The 22,234-nt window shown below is 39.1% G+C and overlaps 1 protein-coding gene and 1 long non-coding RNA gene across 2 annotated transcripts; one reads left to right on the forward strand and one right to left on the reverse strand.

Annotated features, from left to right (window-relative positions):
* Window positions 1–950: 950 nt before the first annotated feature.
* LOC308368079 (uncharacterized protein) lies at window positions 951–9,706 on the reverse strand. Its single transcript, XM_080842134.1, has 2 exons — window positions 9,229–9,706; window positions 951–2,356 (listed from the first exon to the last, which is right to left on the reverse strand). The coding sequence occupies exons 1-2, from the start codon at window positions 9,683–9,685 to the stop codon at window positions 1,548–1,550; spliced, it is 1,266 nt and encodes a 421-aa protein (XP_080698260.1). The 5' UTR covers window positions 9,686–9,706; the 3' UTR covers window positions 951–1,547.
* On the forward strand, window positions 6,040–6,995 carry LOC308368086. Its single transcript, XR_013968722.1, has 2 exons — window positions 6,040–6,124; window positions 6,720–6,995. It is a non-coding gene; the product is annotated as an uncharacterized lncRNA (long non-coding RNA).
* Window positions 9,707–22,234: the final 12,528 nt, after the last annotated feature.

Below are 22,234 nucleotides of genomic sequence, written 5' to 3' on the forward strand. Positions count from 1 at the left end.
CTACACAGTCATGAAGTGAAGGAAACGGTTCAAATACATTTTTCATTTTTAACAACATTAACCCCCAGATCGAATCGAAATCGGATCGGAAATCAGATCGAAATCGGATGGAATCTGAGAAAATCGGAAAAAAATGATTCTGAAACTTAAAAAATCGGAATCAAATCGATTCTTGAAATTTAAATCGAAACCCAGCTCTAATTTTGAGAGACAGGCGTAGGCTTCCCTGATATCTAAAGACTATGGACTGCAGTTATACTTCTGTGATCAAACACATAACAAATAGTTTCCCTCATCACCAGCCTTTGCTGTCAAATATCAGGTAGTTAATGCTCTTCGTAGTATGAAGGCCAAAACATTCATAGTATAAATACTAAGTTAGTAATTTCAATTCGGAAGGTTGTACAAAATCTGTAAATTCATGAGTACATCCACATTTTGATGGCTATTCATTGCAGGATATCTAGGTTTACCTAAAGGTAATGTAAAAGCTCATACGCTGACAACAGTGTGATATGTTTCTTCAAGTTTTATCATAATAAGGGTGACATATCAACTTGGTACCATGATAAAAACCCCTTTGTGTTCTCAGATGTTGCACAACACCTAAAAAGAAAACTTTCAATGAATTGAAGTGAACAAGACACAATTGTATCAAAGGATTCCTTATGCCACGGCCATTATTATGTTCCCAACACTGCACTATTAGGTTACATACCTATCCCGTTAGCACACCATTTGAGAACATTGCTTCATCCCAACAGAAAGGTAAATCATGCCTCTGACCATTATCAAAAAGATACATCAACAAACTTGAGCAACAGCTATCTTTAATCTTTATCTTTAACTACAGAGATACAATTTCTTGATTCACAAAGTTTCCTTTACAAGAACTATGAAAAAATATGTGACAATGCAGTGACAGTGAAATGCTTGCTTACAATGCACAAAAGTATAAAGATTTCTGAAGGTCGTAAAGCTTCAACATGTTACATGAAGGTCGAAAAGGTTTAGATATGAACCCCTAGATGGCTGTGCGATCTGTGATTGAGATCTGGCACCATGTCACTAGTAACTTTCATTGGATTTACCCCAACATCCCTTTACTATTTGCGTGTTTAATCTTTAGCTTTAATAACAGAAAGGTACAATTTCTTGATTCACAAAGTGTCCTTGACAAGAACTATGAAAAAATGTGTAACAATGCCAGACAGAAGTGACACTTCATGTAACAGTGAAATGCTTGCTTACAGTGCACAAAAGCATGAATATTTCTGAAGGTCGCTAAGCTTCAACATTTTACATGAAGGTCGAGATATTAACCCCTGGATAGCTGTGCGAGCAGTGTTTGTGATCAGACACCATGTCACTACTAACTTCCATTTGATTTACCCGACCATCCCTTCACCATTTGCGTGACAATAGGCACACTTTGCGCACAAGTATCAAAGCTCGAAAGCTGTGCCTATATATTGCAGTCAACCATGACAGGACATTTAATGGTGAATGACATCACTATAACTAAAAGCTCCACAGATCGGGAGAGGTCATCTATGCACACGTTGATGAATTTTCATATTATATCGCACTGAAAACCTTTTCCCACAAAATAAACACTTATGGGGTTTCTCCCCTGTGTGTGTTCTCATATGTTTCTTCAGCCCTGAACCTGTCCCAAATTTCTTCTTACACACTGAACAAACAAAGGGTTTCTCCTTCGTGTGAAATCTCCTGTGTATACTGAGATGGCTGGTCTTCATGAAACCTTTCCCACAGAACTCGCACTTGTACGGACGCTCTCCAGTATGATTCCGTGTATGAACTAATAATGCCCCCGAACTTGGGAAACCCTTGCCACAGACAGAACACAGGTAGGGTCTCTCACCAGTGTGCAATCGCTTATGATTGACCAGATGTGAGTGCTGACTGAACCTCCTTGCACAAACTAAACAGCCGTACGGCCGCTCACCCGTATGCACTCGTATGTGGCTGGTCAAAGTTCCCTTCATCCTAAATGTCTTGCCACAATAAGAGCACAGGTGGGCCCGCTCTCCTGTGTGAATGGTCTGATGACTAACAAGACGACTTTTGCTATCGAAGGACATGCCACATTCTGAGCACGTAGGCCGCAGCTTTGGGGCTTTCTTCTCTTCTGTATGTGTTCTCTTGTGGCTAATCAAACTGGATTTTGAAAGGTAGGTCAAATTCAGTGCACGCCTGCCGTAGTTGACTGAATGAGATGCTCTCTCGAGCAAGCTGTCTTGTGGCGGGGACACCCCAGGCCCTTCTCCGGAGGATGTCTGGACCTCTCGCTCCCTCCTGTCGTCTACTGCGTTCTCACAATCAATCATGTGACCTGCAGGTTATAAATCATTTGAATTATGGACACAGTTTTGTCATACACACTTTCAGGAATCATTACTTAAAAACACATGAATGCTGATAGAAGCCTCAGTGGTGGCACCCAGAGACGCAAGGAAGACGAAGGAACTACAAGAGACATAATCAGGGTTATTCAGAGTTTAGCCACTCATTTTGTTATGTTGTTTAAACTGCTGCATTTTGTGCATTGAATGTACATTAAACCCTATTTTAAATTTTTGCAATGGCAGTAATGGACCACATGGGGAACACCGTTGTTTTCACTGCATAAGTTAGCACGGTTACCACACTTGCATTACATTAAAGAGGACCTTAATTATACCAGGGCTCTCAAGTGTCACGCATTGATCGTGGCAGTCACTCATTTCGGTCTTTTGTCACACACTCCCGCCACAAATCGTATTTCTCACGCTGAAAAAAAACTGAAGGCTATTTAATGTGCCGCAACGCGCAAACATGACCTGGCCGCGCTGCCCTCACCATGGAGGAATCAAGCACGTCTCCCGCCCGAATCCCCTGGAGCCTGACGTGAGGTGCCACTTATCAGCCAATCCAAAAAAAGAAATGGGCTACACAATAGCCAATCAGAAAAAGCGTATCTTTTGTATCTGGGTAAGATTTAATCCAGCAACCAATGAAAATAAAGCATCCTGGCATTGCGCACGACTGATCTTCTGAAAATTTCGTTCACCTGAGGAAACCACTGGAGCTCTGAGCATCAGTCTTCTACAAGGAGTAAGTCGTCTCCTGTTTTAATGTTACCACAAATTCACAATGGTTTGATAAAAGCAATGACAACTTGACTGAAGTTAGAGAATTTTCCAAGATAATTAGCATTCGTTTTTAACAGTGGTGGGTAGTAACGCGTTACAAGGAACGCAAATGAGTAAAACAGTAAATTTTTCGGGTAACGAGTACTTTTTGCGTTCCTTTATAAAGTCTGCACTTTTACTCTTACTCGAGTAAATATTTGAACTAGAATTCTACTCTTTACTCCGTTACATTTCCATTGTGCTTTCATTTAAAATGAGTATTGTGATAAAAGTACACTGGAATACAAGCGCACGGCAACCAGAGGGTAAAAACTGAGAGGTCAGTTAGCCATGTTATCGACGCGCCCTCCACAGGTCGCAGCATTGTTGTCATTTCATAGCGTTCAAAAACTCCACATCAAACCTTCGTAAACATGTTCAGGTAAGTTGCATTTGTTTTATCTGTACTGCAGCTAGTCCTGGAGATAAATGTTACATCCTTTACCATTTTACAAACTCACATCCTATGCACAAGGCGCAGTGCAAACTCTTGCACATAAAACCAAAGAGTATAGAGGTACTTCTATACTCTTTGATAAAACTCTATACTGCTAAGACGTTTCCATTTAACGTTAGGCTACATTGGCTGCAGTAGTCACATTAGAATGTTAGCAGCTAGCGTAACAACTAGATGGCCACCGTTAAAGTTAGCAGTTTGTTTGACTGACTGACATAGTTGCCAGCTAACGTCCAAATGCACGTTTGCTATAATATGCAAGGGCACAAACAAGTAGGCTATACCTAGGCTACAGTATGTTAAAATTATTTATCAATAGCGCTGGTATGGTTTATAAAAAACGGTCTCGATATTTGCGTGTGTGTGTATACATCTCTGGAGTTGATCTGATATCAGATCTACAGTAGGTAGTCTAGTCTTGCCTGGTTGGCTCAGCTTTAAGTGTGCGTGTAATAAGGTTTAATGAAAATAAAAGTAATGTATGTGTGATCTATGAGATGTGTAATGAAAAAAAAATACATGATACAATGAAGCAACTTGTGAAGAAATGTTTCAAGAGTGCATTTCTTACAAGTAACTTGTAATTTGAGTAACTTTTAAACAAACAGAGTACTTTTTTACTCTTACTCGAGTAACTTTTCCAATTGGAATATTTACTTTTACTCAAGTCGATTTTGAAGGAGGTAATTGTACTTTTACTTGAGTACCAATTTTCAGTACTCTACCCACCACTGGTTTTTAATGAGTGTTTGTAGCCAACACAGTTTTAGGCGACAGCCTGCCTTTTCAGTAGCCTATAGCTTTGACTCCGAACTTCGTTAATAGGCTATAATAAATTCGATTAGGTCTATTCAAAATATATAGCCTATAATTTGAACGAATATTAGGCAGACCTTAATATTTAATTATTATTATTATTATATTTTTTTTAAATGTGTTTGCTTGAACATTACATTCAGATTCCGAGGCTTCTTCATGCCTGGTGAAGTTGTGAATCGCGAACTCATAGTAGGCCGTAAGGTGACCCTCGAAAAGTGCTTTAGAAACCTAACTTCGCTCCACAGGCTCCGAACTAAGCGAACTTCAGTTCATAAAAAAGAATGAGTTATGTTAAGGATTTAAAAAAAAGTTCGCCGTTTTTCGCAATGCAAGGCTATTCAAATTCACAACGTTTAATGAAGAACTAGTGTCTCCGAGGCGTATGTACATATTCGGCAGGCGTAATAATACTTTTCACCTCGAGAGGTGCCACGGTTCAGACGTCATCAGAAGGAACGAATCAGATAGCTAGTATGTCAGCTGAGCTTGAGTAAATAGAAGCTGCATGGCAGCCATCGTATTAGCCGAAGAAGAAAAAATCTCGACAGAAAATGTAAAACAAAAGATATCTTCGAAACGCAAGATGTGTTACATGCATATATCTTCTGTTAAGGATGAGGAAACACATAATTTCACCAACGTAAGGTGGAATACCTATCGAAACCTAGGAAACTTCGATCCAGATCAAGGTCTGGCCCCGTCCTACCTGCCATCTGTATAATTTGCCAGAAAGACAGCAAATTCATCGTCGCGAGTGTTTCACCCTCACCCCCAACACACACTAACAGTAGGTAGTCTATGTGAATGCATCCCATCCCCCAAAACACACACACACACACACACACACACACACACACACACACAGATGTTTGGAGAAGTTGAATGATTATCTAGCCTACACTGCTGCACAATCATTGTATTTGTCCAATTCTAATATGAACGCATGTGGGAATTGCCATAATGTGTTGTGCATGTGTCTGGGTGTGAAATTACATTACACCCCTCCCCTCCAGTGTTTTAGGTTTTTGATACTGACTGAATCACAATCTGACTTTAATAGGGTAGTGTGTATGTTTATATGGATGTCAAAGCATGCCTGATGTTAATATGACACTGAATACCTGTTCAGAAATGTGACTCCTCAGCCTGATGGCCTGTCTGGTTAGCACACCGCTTCTGAGTAAGCCCATTGCCCCATAACCTCCCCCCCCCCCCCCCCCCCCCCCCCCTCACTTGTACACTTGGGATTATCCGCTTCTGTCCCTGTGTGTTGCTGGGCGGTCCCAGTAACCTTACTCCATCTCTAGAGGTGTATCCTGCCTGTGCTGCACATATGTGTGCTTAAGGACTCTTTTTTTGGGTGCACCACCTAGCACCCTTTTTACTATCTAGCCTACACTGCTGTACAATCCCTGTATTTGTCTAATTCTAATATGAATGTATGTGTGAATTGCCGTAATGTCCTGTGTGTGTGTGTGTGTGTGTGAGAGAGTGAAATTACAATCCAATACATAACATTCCCATGCCTATAATACCCCTATACACTTTTTTTTTCTTTTCTTTTGTACAAGGCAAGTTGCAGGAAGCAGCTGAAGTAAAGGATGACCAGAGCATCCTCATTCACATCAAGGACAGAGACTGTGTGGCTCTGGAGGTGCAGTACCACAAAAGTTGCTACAGAGAATATACAAGGTTTTTGAGTGAGCCTGCCAGAGCAGAGAAAGAACAGCAAGTCATATCTTAATTTTATGAAAACACATACAGTACAATGTGTGTCCTATGATTGAGACAGTTTGTTCTCACAACACGGATCTCACAACGAAAGCTCTCACAACACATATCTTATTCTATATTTTTTGTAAGGATCAGGTCAACATTTGATCTGAGCTATAAATTATTCTGCAAAAGGGTAATCCGTCAAAGGCTGCTGATCAGCCAAGAGGTGCTGAGGATGAGCCAACTGAGGAAGGCATTTATTGACTTTGTGTGCACATACTGTACATGTATTATTTTGCAATAAGGAGGATGGCAGTGTTCTTGATAGTGTGATGTTTGTTACAGTATGTGCTTCTCTTGGGAATACTTGGTATTATATATCTGTTGCATAGCAAGTAAACTCCACCAATATTATTTTATTCACTCTGAGTTAATTTGCGAAGGTGGCTATTGTATATCAGCCACAACATGAAGCCCCCCTTTGCTGGTACTCATATGACTCTTTTTGTTGTTGTTGATTTGTTGTGTTGCAGACAGGATGTATTGAAGAAGAGACTCAGCCGTGATTTTCCACAGCTAGTGTTCCACATCCCCGCCAAACGCAACACTTCTGAACTGGTCTTTGCTTTTCTGCAGGACTGTGTTGCACAGATTTATGTCATTATAGTTATTGTGCCAATTCGAAAGAAAGTGAGGAACTTGATAGCTGTCCTGACACTGACAGTGAGGACTGAGTGTCCTTAATCTGTTATTCTTTAATTCTGTTTTGTACTGTTTTCATATTTTTCATAAAGATTGTTTATATGGTTGATCAGTGTTGTATTCATTTGTGGAAGAATGAATGAATGACTGAATTAACAAATGGTCATTGGTTTAAGTACAATGCTGCCTTTTATTGATACAAGGAAGGAGGTTTATTTGTCACATACATAGAAATACTAACATAAAGCATGTAGTGACATTTTGTTTGGTGTTAAGCTTTTTGCCTGACCTCAGTGTTTTGAAAAGTCAATGGCCAGTGTTGATGCCGTCAGGACACTATCCACAGCTGTGGGGTGTACTATGAAACTCGATTAGAGAGATAGGTATGCAGTACCACGAACGTTGTTCTCTTTTGCTTCGCTACATCACCATGGTATCTTATGCTAGCAAGTAAACCTGGTCGGGAGGAGATTTTGTGCTAAGTAAAACTCAAATCGTGTGAAAACACCGCCTACTGAACAAGCGATCTCACGTGTAAGATTCTGTCATATGTTACAGAAGCTCCACCTATCCAAACCCAGTTTGACAAATATATCACATAGCTGCGGTCGTAGTACCACTTAACTTATAGCCCCAGTTAAGGTTTTAGCAAGCCTCACTATGTCTAGATAGCCCGGCTATCTGTAACGAGATTCGTAGTACACCCCACTGTTTGCTGGGTGTTCACAGTCCATGTTAGATCCTCAGTCAGGCGTATTTTCATGTATTTCAAACTTGATTTAAATGACTTAACATAAACATAATATCATCGTATATTTGCCTCATTGTTCTTCTTGGACGTGGCTAGGTATACAACACTGTTTAGAATCCCTTTGGCCCGATTTTGAGGATGTTCGGATGTGTTCCTCTTTATCTGTTACGTAAATTCAAACCATGGTGGTCGCCATCTTGCCAGTCTGTTTACAAAAAGCAGCTACCTCATTGGTGTAGAACGATCACGTGTCGAACCGTGCCACCACCCGCGACCAAAATCTTATTACGCTCCGAAGGCTCTAGTTCTGCATAAAACATAGACGTATCGACAATCGATGCGAAAGTAAGCGGCGAACTTTTTTTTGGTAGCTCAGCACGACTCGTTCTTTTTTATGAGCTTAAGATTGTGTAGTTCACCGTCTGTGGAGCGGGATGAAACGATAACAGGGTTCACCATACGGCCTATAGGCATACTACTAGCATGTTATAAATATCCTGGCCATGGATGCATTAATCATTACTGTCTTTCAATGATGTCAGTAGGCCTATCACTCATTTAAATGGGATGCTTTTTATATCTTGTATGTTATACATATTGTACACCTCTGTCATTGTATCCATCGTTTCTATTGTTAATAAACAATTCACATCCATCCCCCTCACTTTTGAAAAGCTTGCTACGCCCCTGAGTAAGTCGTCTCCTGTTTTAATGTTACGACAAATTCACAATGGTTTGACACAAGCAATGACAACTTGACTGCAGTTAGAGAATATTTCCCAGATAATTAGCAAAAGTGTTTAACGAGTGTTTGTAGCCAACACAGTTTTAGGCTACAGCCTGCCTTTTCACTATAGCTTTGACTCCGAACTTCGTTAATAGGCTATAATAAATTCGAGTTGGCCTATTAATAATATATATAGCAGCCCTTAATATTCAATTATGTAATGGGCATTATTTTTTGTAAATGTGTTTGCTTGAACATTCTATTCAGATTCAGAGGCTTCTTCACGCCTGGTGAAGTTGTTAGTCGCAAACTCATTAGGCATACTAGCATGGTATAAATATCCTGGCCATGGATGCATTACACATTGCATCTGTCTTTGAAAGATGTCAGTTAAAAAACAAATGAGCATACTGGTGTTCTATCTGCCGCCAAGAGAACTCCTGTGCCCATCAAGGTGTGTTGGATGTGACAAGGTACATAGGCAGTAAGGGGCATCAGGCCCCTCCAATTCTATGACTATGCATAAGACATTCATACTTTTATTGTCTCATCTCTATTCACCCAGTTAATAAGTTAACAACAACAGCTAAATAGCTAAAAGATTGATAGACAGTTCGGATCGAACACATGGCGCCTTTCAAACACAAGCCATTCAAACTATATTTCAAGAAGATAAAGAAGTTACAGCCAGAGATACTGCTGATGTTTTCCAAGTGAAAATGGTTGGTATATTTTCTCCTTGCAAAGCCTAGGGAAGGGTACCAACTGTTTTCATAAATCATAGAGAAGGAATGCATCGATTGCATTGTCATCAATTGGGCTCTTTCTTTAACTGTTACACCCCTGTTTGCAATAAACTGACCTGCAGCATGAGAAGAAGGATCTTGCGATGGGGCTGGTAGGCTCTTGTTTGGAGGTTGTTGTGTTCGGCTCAGGATATTGGACCTTTTCCATTGGGTGGCGTTTGGTCTGTTACCTTTTCCATGTTTAACAACCAGCTGCTTCCGTTTGGCTTCCAAGACACTACGGGACCTTTCAAACTCCTTGTCCTTGAGGATGTTGTGTGGATATTTTTGGTCTGTAAGGAATCGATGGACACTCCTCTGAACGCTAAATACACTATCGGGGTCGTACTCGTCGCCATTTACTGGGTGCACGTCCTTGAAAAACTTTGCTAGCAAATGGTCAAGCTCGGGAGCTCGTAGTTTAAGCATTTCTATTTTACCCCTGTCGATTAGTAAGTACCGTTGAAGTGTTTTCATGTCGCTTGTTTTTCTCGCAGTTTTTGCACTTTCCTGCTCTTTTAGAATGTCCTCCATTTTCTCCTGGCTGTTGCTGTTTTCATTAGTCATCTCCACCTCCAGTTGTAACTATTTCCTGTTGATCTGGATAGTGGAACTCACTATCAGAGTGTTCGCTTTCGCTCATTTTGAAAATGAAAGGAAATGGTTATTGAAAGCAGAAAAAAAAGGTAATTTTGTTGAGCTCTCTCTCCCGAGAAATGTTCGTCGGGGGGCAATAGGCAATTCCGAATCACCCGCTGAGGCCCTGATTGGGCAATACACAGTAGGCATGACCACTCATTAGCCAATCATAACGCTCGTACTATCGTTGCCATATAATAACTACATTTTACCCACTGATCTCTTTTTGAGATCAGTGCATTTTACCTCACCTCACTGTTAACTCACTAGCGGTTTTCAAACATTAAACATTTAAACTCTAAATGAGCATAAATTGTTATGGTAACAAAAGACTCTCTCAACTGCTCTTTCGAACAAACGCTGTCAGCGGGTTTTTTTTTATATCTGAATCCTCTGGCTCTGAACACAGCCTAACGTTACTTCTTTACGCCAAACAGTGAGTCTTTTCTTAAGTTACAGTCCTAACTGCCGTTAAAGACCCGCTTCCGACACTCCAAAATTGAGGGGTTCCGTGAAACTAGCGGATTTAAGGATTTCTGTAGCGGCAATAAGACGTCCGGTCAGTCCGAAACGGCAGAATATACCGTCAAAATAAAAGTACAATTAAACGCTTTCCTGAAACTCGATTTGTTGACAGAAAGCACACTTTTGGCTGTAGGTATGTCTTGCTAGAATCATTTTAACGTCTGTCTTCAATATTTTAGGACAGCGAATAGTATAAACAGCAGAAATTGATAGTAAAATGGACACAAGTTGCAAGCGTGTCTCAGTCATTTACAGCATAGGGAGCCATCGGCAACGAAGTGACGGCTTGTGCATCGTTTTATTTGTTGATATTTGGCACTCGCTGTTGTTGGGTCATTCCTGTAGTGCGTGCATACTCATGGCTCCACTCGTGCACCCAATCAGAGTTGTTTGCACTTAAGGTACCCAGTCGCGGGAAGAGGAGAACAGTGGCTGGAGAGTTGGTGTGAAGGCAGTTGGTTTGCATACGTTTACCGTTTAAATATTATCATTTAAATCGTGTGCGTTCAGATACTTGTAAGTATTAATAATGTTCCTTTATTATGCTTAGTTTATTCTGCTTACAGTATGTGTTTAGATAACCGAGCATTGATATTTAAATCCGTTGTACGATCGTGGGTGTATATTTAATTAATGCCGGTGTTGTACCCGATTCAGCACCCCCGTCAGAATATGCACCCCCTTGACGCACCACTCGCTTGCCTAAACAAACGCAGGGGAAAATACTATACTACGATTTCATTATTTGTGAAAGAGATCGAAGAGAAGAACACAAGTGATTACAGTCTTTAGAACTGTTCTAAAGAGTACAAACAACCGATGTTTTTCTATGCAACCCTTGACGCACCACTCGCTTGATCGGAAAGGAAAGCAGTTCGCCTAAATAAACGCATGGAAAAATACTATACTACGATTTCATTATTTGTGAAAGAGATGGAAGAGAAGAACACAAGTGATTACAGTCTTTAGAACTGTTCTAAGAGTACAAACAACCGATGTTTTTCTTTCAAAAACCTCGGATAATAGCGAACGCAAAAGAACACCTTTTTGTTCTGTGGAAATATATAGCCTACCCAAGCCATGACTACAAAATGAATTAATGTAATTTTGAATTAGCAAGTTGAATGTATTTGACACGGTGTTTCACAAGACTAAATAACGAAATGCAGTTTAGGATCTAACAGGAAGTGCAAATAAGCAGAAAGTGCAGAATATGTGCATATGAATGGCAGTGGTATATACTGGGATAGTATAAGATACAGTATGATACTGTACTCTGCTTACTCATACTAGTCCCATGTCTGTACTCTGAAAAGCATTTGATGATCGGATCAACAGAATTCTTTTAAAGGGGGGGGGGGGGGGGTTCATATCACGACAGGCCAATTTCATACCATGCAGAATAAGCACCCCCTGTTCAATTCTGCTAGGAAGGTGGCACATGCATGAAACTCACTCTGCCTACTCATACTAGTCCCATGTCTGTACTCTGAAAAGCATTTGATGTTGGGGTCAACAGAATTATTTTAAAGGGGGGGGGTGCATATCACGACAGGCCTATTTTCACACCGGTCAGAATAAGCACCCCCCTTAAAATAATTCTGTTGACTCCAACATCAAATGCTTTTCAGAGTACAGCCAAGGGACTAGTATGAGTAAGCAGAGTGAGTTTCATGCATGTGACACCTTCCTAGTAGAATTGAACAGGGGGTGCTTATTCTGACTGGTGTGAAAATAGGCCTGTCGTGATATGCACCCCCTCCTTTAAAATAATTCTGTTGATCCGATCATCAAATGCTTTTCAGAGTACATACATGGGACTAGTATGAGTAAGCACAGTGAGTTTCATGCATGTGACACCTTCCTAGTAGAATTGAACAGGGGGTGCTTATTCTGACTGGTGTGAAAATAGGCCTGTCGTGATATGCACCCCCTCCTTTAAAATAATTCTGTTGATCCGATCATCAAATGCTTTTCAGAGTACATACATGGGACTAGTATGAGTAAGCACAGTGAGTTTCATGCATGTGACACCTTCCTAGTAGAATTGAACAGGGGGGTGCTTATTCTGACTGGTGTGAAAATAGGCCTGTCGTGATATGCACCCCCCCTTTAAAAGAATTCTGTTGATCCGATCATCAAATGCTTTTCAGAGTACAGACATGGGACTAGTATGAGTAAGCACAGTGAGTTTCATGCATGTGACACCTTCCTAGTAGAATTGAAGAGGGGGGTGCTTATTCTGACTGGTGTGAAAATAGGCCTGTCGTGATATGCACCCCCCCCTTTAAAATAATTCTGTTGATCCGATCATCAAATGCTTTTCAGAGTACATACATGGGACTAGTATGAGTAAGCACAGTGAGTTTCATGCATGTGACACCTTCCTAGTAGAATTGAACAGGGGGTGCTTATTCTGACTGGTGTGAAAATAGGCCTGTCGTGATATGCACCCCCTCCTTTAAAATAATTCTGTTGATCCGATCATCAAATGCTTTTCAGAGTACATACATGGGACTAGTATGAGTAAGCACAGTGAGTTTCATGCATGTGACACCTTCCTAGTAGAATTGAACAGGGGGGTGCTTATTCTGACTGGTGTGAAAATAGGCCTGTCGTGATATGCACCCCCCCTTTAAAAGAATTCTGTTGATCCGATCATCAAATGCTTTTCAGAGTACAGACATGGGACTAGTATGAGTAAGCACAGTGAGTTTCATGCATGTGACACCTTCCTAGTAGAATTGAAGAGGGGGGTGCTTATTCTGACTGGTGTGAAAATAGGCCTGTCGTGATATGCACCCCCCCTTTAAAAGAATTCTGTTGATCCGATCATCAAATGCTTTTCAGAGTACAGACATGGGACTAGTAAACAGAGTACTGTATCATACTGTATCTTATACTATCTCATTATGTATATACCACTGCCATTCATATGCACATATTCTGCACTTTCTGCTTATTTGCACTTCCTGTTAGATACTAAACTGCATTTCGTTATTTAGTCTTGTGAAACACCGTGTCAAATTCATTCAACTTGCTCATTCAAAATTACATTAATTAATTTTGTAGTCATGGCTGGGGTAGGCTATATATTTCCCACAGAACAAAAAGGTGTTCTTTTGCGTTCGCTATTATCCGAGGCTTTTGGAAGAAAAACATCGGTTGTTTGTACTCTTTAGAACAGTTCTAAAGACTGTAATCACTTGTGTTCGTCTCTTCCATCTCTTTCACAAATAATGAAATCGTAGTAGGCTATAGTATTTTTCCATGCGTTTATTTAGGCGAACTGCTTTCCTTTCCGATCAAGCGAGTGGTGCGTCAAGGGGGTGCATAGAAAAACATCGGTTGTTTGTACTCTTTAGAACAGTTCTAAAGACTGTAATCACTTGTGTTCTTCTCTTCCATCTCTTTCACAAATAATGAAATCGTAGTATAGTATTTTTCCCTGCGTTTGTTTAGGCGAACTGCGAGTGGTGCGTCAAGGGGGTGCATATTCTGACGGGGGTGCTGAATCGGGTACAACACCGGTCGCGGTTAAATTATAAATGTATATAATCTTCTTTAGCGATTTAGGGATATGTTTAGTGTAACTTGTGCTGTTTAGCAGATATAATGTAATTATAAGTGTAATAATAAGTGATTAATGTAGGTAGTAGTGTGAATTTAGTTAGATGACAAACTTGTTGATTAATGCTATTGTGAATGTTAGGTTGTGACTAGCTGTATATTGAGAGATTCATATAGTATTATTGCTAAGTAGTTTGTATTCTGTTTCTTTGCAGAACCACACACCCACACACAAACACATACATATACATGGCCTAAACACACATACAGACACACACAAACACACCCTATATCCATTCCATTCCATTCCATTTATTAATAAATATCAAACTAGAGTCAACATCATTCTCAGGCATTTTAATTAGATGCACCACAGCGGCTTCTACAGATTCCTTACCAGAAAACAAGAGTCTCCACAACAACACCTACCTCAATACAAACCTGTGTTTATTCCATTAATCTCGGCTTTACAACAAACCTCATCTTTGGATCATTCTCAGGCCTTTTAATCAGATCTCACAGTGGCTTCTAAGCATTTCTGACCAGACAACATAGTCTCCATAACACAGACTAATAATGTAGCCTACTAATGTAATTCACAATTACATTACATTTAAGATGCGGAGCAGCCACAAGCCTCCAGACCTCCAGACAGAGGAAAATGTGGACCAGGACACATAGGGCAGGTAGGCTTAAGTGCTGATCACCAGATGTGAGATGAGTGGACATTATAATAGTAATGATAATGGTAATAATAATAATGGTAACAATAATAATATATAATCAGACAGATGATGAGCCCAGTACATCAGCTGCATCCAAAGAGCCGGAGCCAGACCCAGACCCAGACCCAGATGAGATCAGGACAGACTGGCAAAACAGGGAAAGACATATGACACAGACATGCAACATATTTTTTGTCAATGGAAACATCGGTACACACTTACTCTTGGCCAGCGGTGTAAGGCACTTCGGACAAGAGCCTCGAAGTCCTTCACGGCCTCTTCAATAGTGAGACTCGAAGTAATGTTATTACTTGGAGCAGTCAAACAAACCAGATCAGGCTCTGGCATGGTGACGGTCTGCACCTCTTTCCTGATGGCACTGGCAGACGCCCCAGGTGTGCTGCTGAACCCGAAGGTTAGCCCCCCGCCAGCTGGCATTTGGACAATACCATCCATAAGACTTCGCAAATGCGAATCCCCAAATACCATGACAAACTAGTTAAATGCACAGACATAAAATTCAGGTTAGCTTGCAGCTGCTCGCCAGAATGAACCTGTGAAATTCAACCACGCTACCGAATGTCATTTAAGATTTTAACATGTGTAATTGATCAAACAAGACAAGGCGATTTCAGGGAGTCTTTGCATTTAAAAATGTTATTATTAATAATAATAATAATAATAATAATAATAACTTGCATTTATAAAGCGCTTTTCAAGGACCCAAAGACGCATTATTGCGATTATTGACGAAACCAATTCATTTAGCCGCACATGCTAGTTTTACTGGGCCAGTATTGTGGCAGTAAAACTGCAAAAGCTTTTCTCAACTGCTTAAGTATTGCATTTGCTTACCTTTTTGTCCGAGGGTTCGGGGAAAACCGTTTCATGGTAGTGGCCTGAGACCAGTGATCTAGTCCAGAGATTCGCACGATGTATGAAACCATACATGGTTGCAAGAAATTTCAATTTCAGTTCTGAATCACAATCACAATTCTGAAGTCAGAAGAAGGAGAAAGGACGATTTTCCCGCGAATGTCGTTTTTATATCTTGCTCTGAACTATTCCAATTGGTCACTCTAACACAGATTTTCCCGCGGACAGCCAGACAGCAACATTGTTTCTTGTGGCACTGCCTTGAAATCCATTTCTAGACCTTTCTTTTCTTAAAGTTGCATAAGCATGCTCTTATATATATATATATATATATATATTATGGCATGCCATTCAGGAAATTAACATTTGAATATATATATACAAAAGTCTGAATATATATACAAAAGTCTGAATATATATACAAAACTCTGAATATATATACAAAAGTCTGAATATATATACAAAACTCTGAATATATATACAAAAGACTGGATATATATATACAAAAGTCTGAATATATATACAAAACTCTGAATATATATACAAAAGTCTGAATATATATACAAAAGTCTGAATATATATACAAAACTCTGAATATATATATACAAAAGTCTGAATATATATACAAAAGTCTGAATATATATACAAAACTCTGAATATATATACAAAACGAAGTCTGAATATATATACAAAACGAAGTCTGAATATATATACAAAACGAAGTCTGAATATATATACAAAACTCTGAACTCTGAAGCGCTCAATCCGTCTTTGTCCGCCATATTGGATTGAGCGTTTCCTATTAAATCAATGGTACCAAAATGTTTATAATTACGTATTTTCTGCTTCATGAAAAACAGTTTTTCTGTTATATTGTTCACTTTTGACATTGATTTCTCACTAGAAATGCAATAATAACACGTTTATTTTACACCGTTTGACTTCACCAAGGATATTTTTAGAGGCAATTTCTCCATTCACTTGACTGGGGTCTTGTCAAAACCTTCGTACTTCCTTGTTTTCTGCTTCATGAAATACTGTTTTTCTGTTATATGGCTAAAATTGATTAAACATTGATTTCTCGCTAAAAATGCAATAATAATAACACGTTCATTTTGCATCGTTTGACTTAACGAAGGACAATTTTACGTTTAAATGGGATAGCCTACATCGTATCCTCTCGTCACATGATCAAATAGGGACTTGACATTGGACAAAAAATGATTACCCAGAAATCCTCATTGCATATACCAATGAAAATAAGACATTATTAATTGAATTGAATAGGTTTTTTTTTAATAGTTTCCATAGTTTATGTAGGATAAGCATATAATTGTGTTATAGATTGCTACTGACCATTTCCCTTCTACAAAATAATACCCACCATGACCTAGATAGGTTGGCCATTCCAAGGGTATAAATACCATAAGGTACTCCTTAGTTGAACAGTTAGCCATTTGTCGCGGGTGTGTTTACAGAAAATTGTCTATCCCTACATACTCGCAGACATGACATTTTGTGAAGCACCCGACGAGGCAAAATCCCGGACGATTTGGGAATCCCTGCCGGACGCATTTTTTAGGTCTCAAAAAGAGGACATGTCCGAAAAAGAGCACGCCTGGTCACCCTACCATATGAACAGAAAAACAGTATTTCATGAAGCAGAAAACAAGGAATTACGAAGGTTTTGACAAGACCCCAGTCAAATCAATGGGGAACCTGCCTCTAAAAATATCCTTGGTGAAGTCAAACGGTGTAAAATAAACGTGTTATTATTGCATTTCTAGTGAGAAATCAATGTCAAAATTGAACAATATAACAGAAAAACAGAGTTTCATGAAGCAGAAAATACGTAATCACAAACATTTTGGTACCATTGATTTAATAGGAAGCGCTCAATCCAATATGGCGGACAAAGACGGATTGAGCGCTTCAGAGTTCAGAGTTTTGTATATATATTCAGACTTCGTTTTGTATATATATTCAGACTTTGTTTTGTATATATATATTCAGACTTCGTTTTGTATATATATTCAGACTTTTGTATATATATTCAGAGTTTTGTATATATATTCAGACTTTTGTATATATATTCAGACTTTTGTATATATATATTCAGAGTTTTGTATATATATTCAGACTTTTGTATATATATTCAGACTTCTGTATATATATTCAGAGTTTTGTATATATATTCAGACTTTTGTATATATATATCCAGACTTTTGTATATATATTCAGAGTTTTGTATATATATTCAGACTTTTGTATATATATTCAGAGTTTTGTATATATATTTAGACTTTTGTATATATATTCAGACTTTTGTATATATATATTCAAATGTTAATTTCCTGAACGGCATGCCATAATATATATATATATATATATATATATATATATATATATGCATTACCCCCATGTTGAGGGTGCAGCCGGCTCCCAACCAGGAGCAGCGAGAGTGAATTGTAATAAAAAAAATATCAATTTAAAATATATTGTTTCATTTTTTTGTGCATAACACACACAGAACACAGTTTAACCATGTAACTTCATATATTAGCCTAGAATACTAGGACATTAAAGGTTTTTCCATAAAACCACATAAATAAATAAATAGGAACACTTTGGGTCAGTTATGGCATCACTCTGGGTCATTTATGGGGGGGTCACTTTAGGGTCAGTTATGGCATCACTTTGGGTCATTTATGGGGTCACTTTGGGTCAGTCAGGTAAGGCCAAAGCTGGGAATTGGTACAATTCGCATGTGGGAGAGTCGCCATTCGCTTCAGAATTGGTACAATTCGCATGTGCGAGAGTCGCCATTCGCTTCACGCGAATCAGGCACAATTCGAGTGGGCGAGAGTCGACACTTTGGGCGCATATGAGACATACAGTATGGCGCATATGAGACATACAGTATAGGCTACGTTGTTGACAATTCTCACAAAGACACGCAATCTGAATTGCACAGAGACGGGCGCATATGAGACATATACGTTGTTGACTCACAAAGACAAAACAAATAGCTACACGTAGCCTATAAACGTTGTTGAGACTCTTATTAAAGATTTTACTCATTCTCGTGGTTGAAAGTCGGTAACAAAACAGAGACAAATAGCTACACGTTCAAGCAATGTCATTTCATGTCATTTATTTCAAAAACAAACAATCACAGTGTAAGAAAAAAGCCAGGAACCAGGTCTGATGGCCCATCAACCTAAACAATAGGCCAGGAGCCGCCTTGATGGTTGTAACCTGGTGCTGTGTAAACTTGTGGGTGTTGAATTGGTATTTTTTTTGTTCAGCCACTTAACATTTTATAGTGTATTCATATCTATTTATGTCATATCATGCCTCATGACTCTTACCTCATATTCATTGTACTTATATATCTTATCATGTCTTACCTCATTCATAACCTCTATTGCTACCTTCACCTGTACCTGTATCATATCTGCACTAATGACCAACTATTGCTGCCAATGTTACTACTGCTCATACCCCATACATCTTGTACTGTCATATCATACTGTATACATCCCATCTATTTATTTTTATATTACCACTATGCAGAATACTCTGTACTCTTCTGCTATGGTTCCTTTGGTTAGATTCCGTTGCATTGTACTTATATCATATCAACATCAGCAATGATCTCACCTGGTCTGCCCACACTGACAAGGTGGTCAAAGCTGCCCGAAAACGCCTCTTCTTCCTGAGGAGACTCAGGAAGTTTGGCATGAATCCAGACATCCTCACCAACTTATATAGATGCACTATAGAAAGCATCTTGACTGTTAGCATCTCAGTGTGGTTTGGAAGCTGCACAGCCATGGACCGTAAGGCCCTACGCAGTGTGGTCAGATCCGTTGAGTTCATCATCTGCAGGAAACTCCCATCCCTTCAGGACATCTACCTTAAAAGATGCCTCCGAAGAGCTGGCAGGATCCTAAAAGACTGTCATCACCCATCCTTCAGACTGTTCACCCTGCTGCCTTCTGGTAGGCGGTTCCGAAGTGTCCGGTCTCGCACCCGCAGACTGGAGAACAGTTTCTACCCTAAGGCCATCAGACTCCTAAATGAACAATAATGCACTCCTCACTTTACACTTGCCACTTTACTCTTCACTGGCTCACTTTTACTGCTGTTTGCACTACTTTCTCAGTCCAGCTCATGTTCAGTTTAGCTCATGTAGATTGTTTATCTGTTTAGTATTTGTTTAATATGTGTATTTATGTTTAGTATCTATGGTAGTGTGGTATGGTGTCCTGTCTTAAGCATTTCAGTGCCCAGTCCAACTCTGTTGTTCTGTGTATCTGACAATAAAAGAGTTGACTTGACTTGACTTGACTTGTACCTGTATCATATCTGCGCTAATGACCAACTATTGCTGCCAATGTTACAACTACTCATATATCTTGCGCTGTCATATCATACTGAATACAAATGCTATACAATACATTATCTGTAAGGTTGTGAGTGTGCAGTGGTAATGTAAGTTGATATTGATTATGTTTTTATTCAGTCACACACAGTAACAACAAACAAGTTCAACACAAATAATAATACATTCAAAGTGACTGAAACGGCACAAGCTGAAGCATAATGCTTGTATTTAAGCCTGTCCTGTTTGACCAATTCAAGCTACCCATCAACATATGCATTTTTATTTTATAAATATATAAACATATATATAATACATGTAATGGAAATAAAAAAACAAACAAAAGAATTGCCTCCAAAAAGTTAGTCACAAGAAGAGCAATGAAGCAAGATCCCAAATAAACAGCACAAAATCCTGCATACATTATGGACACTTGTAGCCCTCAAAAATTGCCTTAGCTACCATCCCTTTGAAAACAAAAAATGTCTTACACTTTCTTAAGATTATGTAAGCATCATTCCATAATGAAATTCCAACAACAGATAAACATCTCCTTTTAATTAATTTTTTGGCATTTGGTACACTAAATTTACAGACATCTCTGAGATTATATTTTGTCTCTTGAAATGAGAAAAACCTTTGTATGCTGACTGGGAGTTGGTTTGATTTAGCTCGATACATTATTTGCATTATTTTATAATATACCAGATCATTAAATTTCATAACAAATGATTTCCTAAACAATGGGTTAGTGGGTGCATAATAATCAACCTTATTTATTATCCTTATGGCTCGTTTTTGTAAAATAATGACTTCATTGACAGTTGTTTTATATGTCAATCCCCAGACTTCCACACAATATGATATGTAGGGAAGTATAAGTGAACAGTAAATAATATGTAAGGCCTTATAGTTTATCATGCTTCTTGATTTGTACAAAATTGCTATCATCTTAGAGATCTTTCCTTTGATATAATAAACATGTGGTTTCCATGTTAATTTATGGTCAATGACCACTCCTAGAAATGTTATCTCGGTCACTCGTTCAGCATCACTTATTTTTAATTGAATGTCCTTACCTATTTCCTTTTCGATTTCCAAGACCATGAATTAGTTTTTTATTTTTCTATTGAGTGACAATCTATTAACATCAAACCAGGTTTTGAGGATTTCTAAATCTCTTTCAATAGAAGTCAAGAGTTGCTGTACCGAACAGTAAGCTACATGTTTGTATCAGTTGGATTCGTAGAACGTAATAAATTACATTGCTTGACCGTGGCTATTTGTCTCTGTTTTGTTATTGTTGTTGTTACCGACCACGAGAATGAGTAAGATCTTTCATAAAAGTCTCAACAACGTTTATAGGTTACGTGTAGCTATTTGTTTTGTTGAGCTTTGAATGAGTTGTCGTCTTTATAGTTCGCGTCCTAAGTGAAGCGCGCTCTCGCCCACTCGAATTGTGCCTGATTCGCGTGAAGCGAATGGCGACTCTCGCACATGCGAATTGTACCCGTTCGCAGACAAGACCTTAGCTCCAGTTATGGCATCACTTTGGGTCATTTATGGCTTATTTTTGGTAAGGTTTGGGGGGTTTTGGCATCTATTTGGGATACTTCTGGCTAAGGTTTGGTATTCCAAAATTGGTTTTGGCTGAGTTTTGGCCTCCTTTTGTTTTTCTTTTGGCACGCCTAATTTGGCCCAAATTTGGGCCGTACATCATTCCAAAGCTTTACCAAAATGGCAAAGAAATACTAAGAAAACTAAATCTTGTGCACCCTCAACATGGGGGTAAAATGACATCCCTATAACATGACCTTTTCAAATGATATATGATTTACAGGGCCTGAATCGCTTTTGTGGCATTGGCCTGGCATCTTGTGCCAACTGTGATGAGTGGACATTATAATAGTAATGATAGTTATGATAATGGTAACTGTGATGAGTGGACATTATAATAGTAATGATAATGGTAATAATTGTGCCAACTGTGCCAACTGTGCCATTCGCCATAGCATGAATGCACAATACATTGTTGCCAAAGTACTCAAACAATACAACAATTGTGATTTAGTTTTCTTATTTCAGCTATTTGAATATTAGGTGTGCTCTCCATTCGTGTCTATGGCGAAGGGCACAGTTGGCACAAGATGCCCCACCAATGCCACAAAAGCGATTCAGGCCCTGTAAATCATATGTCATTTGAAAGGTCATGTTGTCAGGATGTCATTTTACCCCCATGTTAAGGTGCACAAGATTTAGTTTTCTTATTTCATCTGTTTGAATATTAGGTGTGCTCTCCAGGTGTGTCTATGGCGAATGGCACAGTTGGCACAAGATGCCCCGCCAATGCCACAAAAGCGA

The sequence above is a fragment of the Sprattus sprattus genome (genome assembly GCF_963457725.1).
Source record: "Sprattus sprattus genome assembly, chromosome: 7".
Lineage (NCBI taxonomy): Eukaryota > Metazoa > Chordata > Actinopteri > Clupeiformes > Clupeidae > Sprattus > Sprattus sprattus.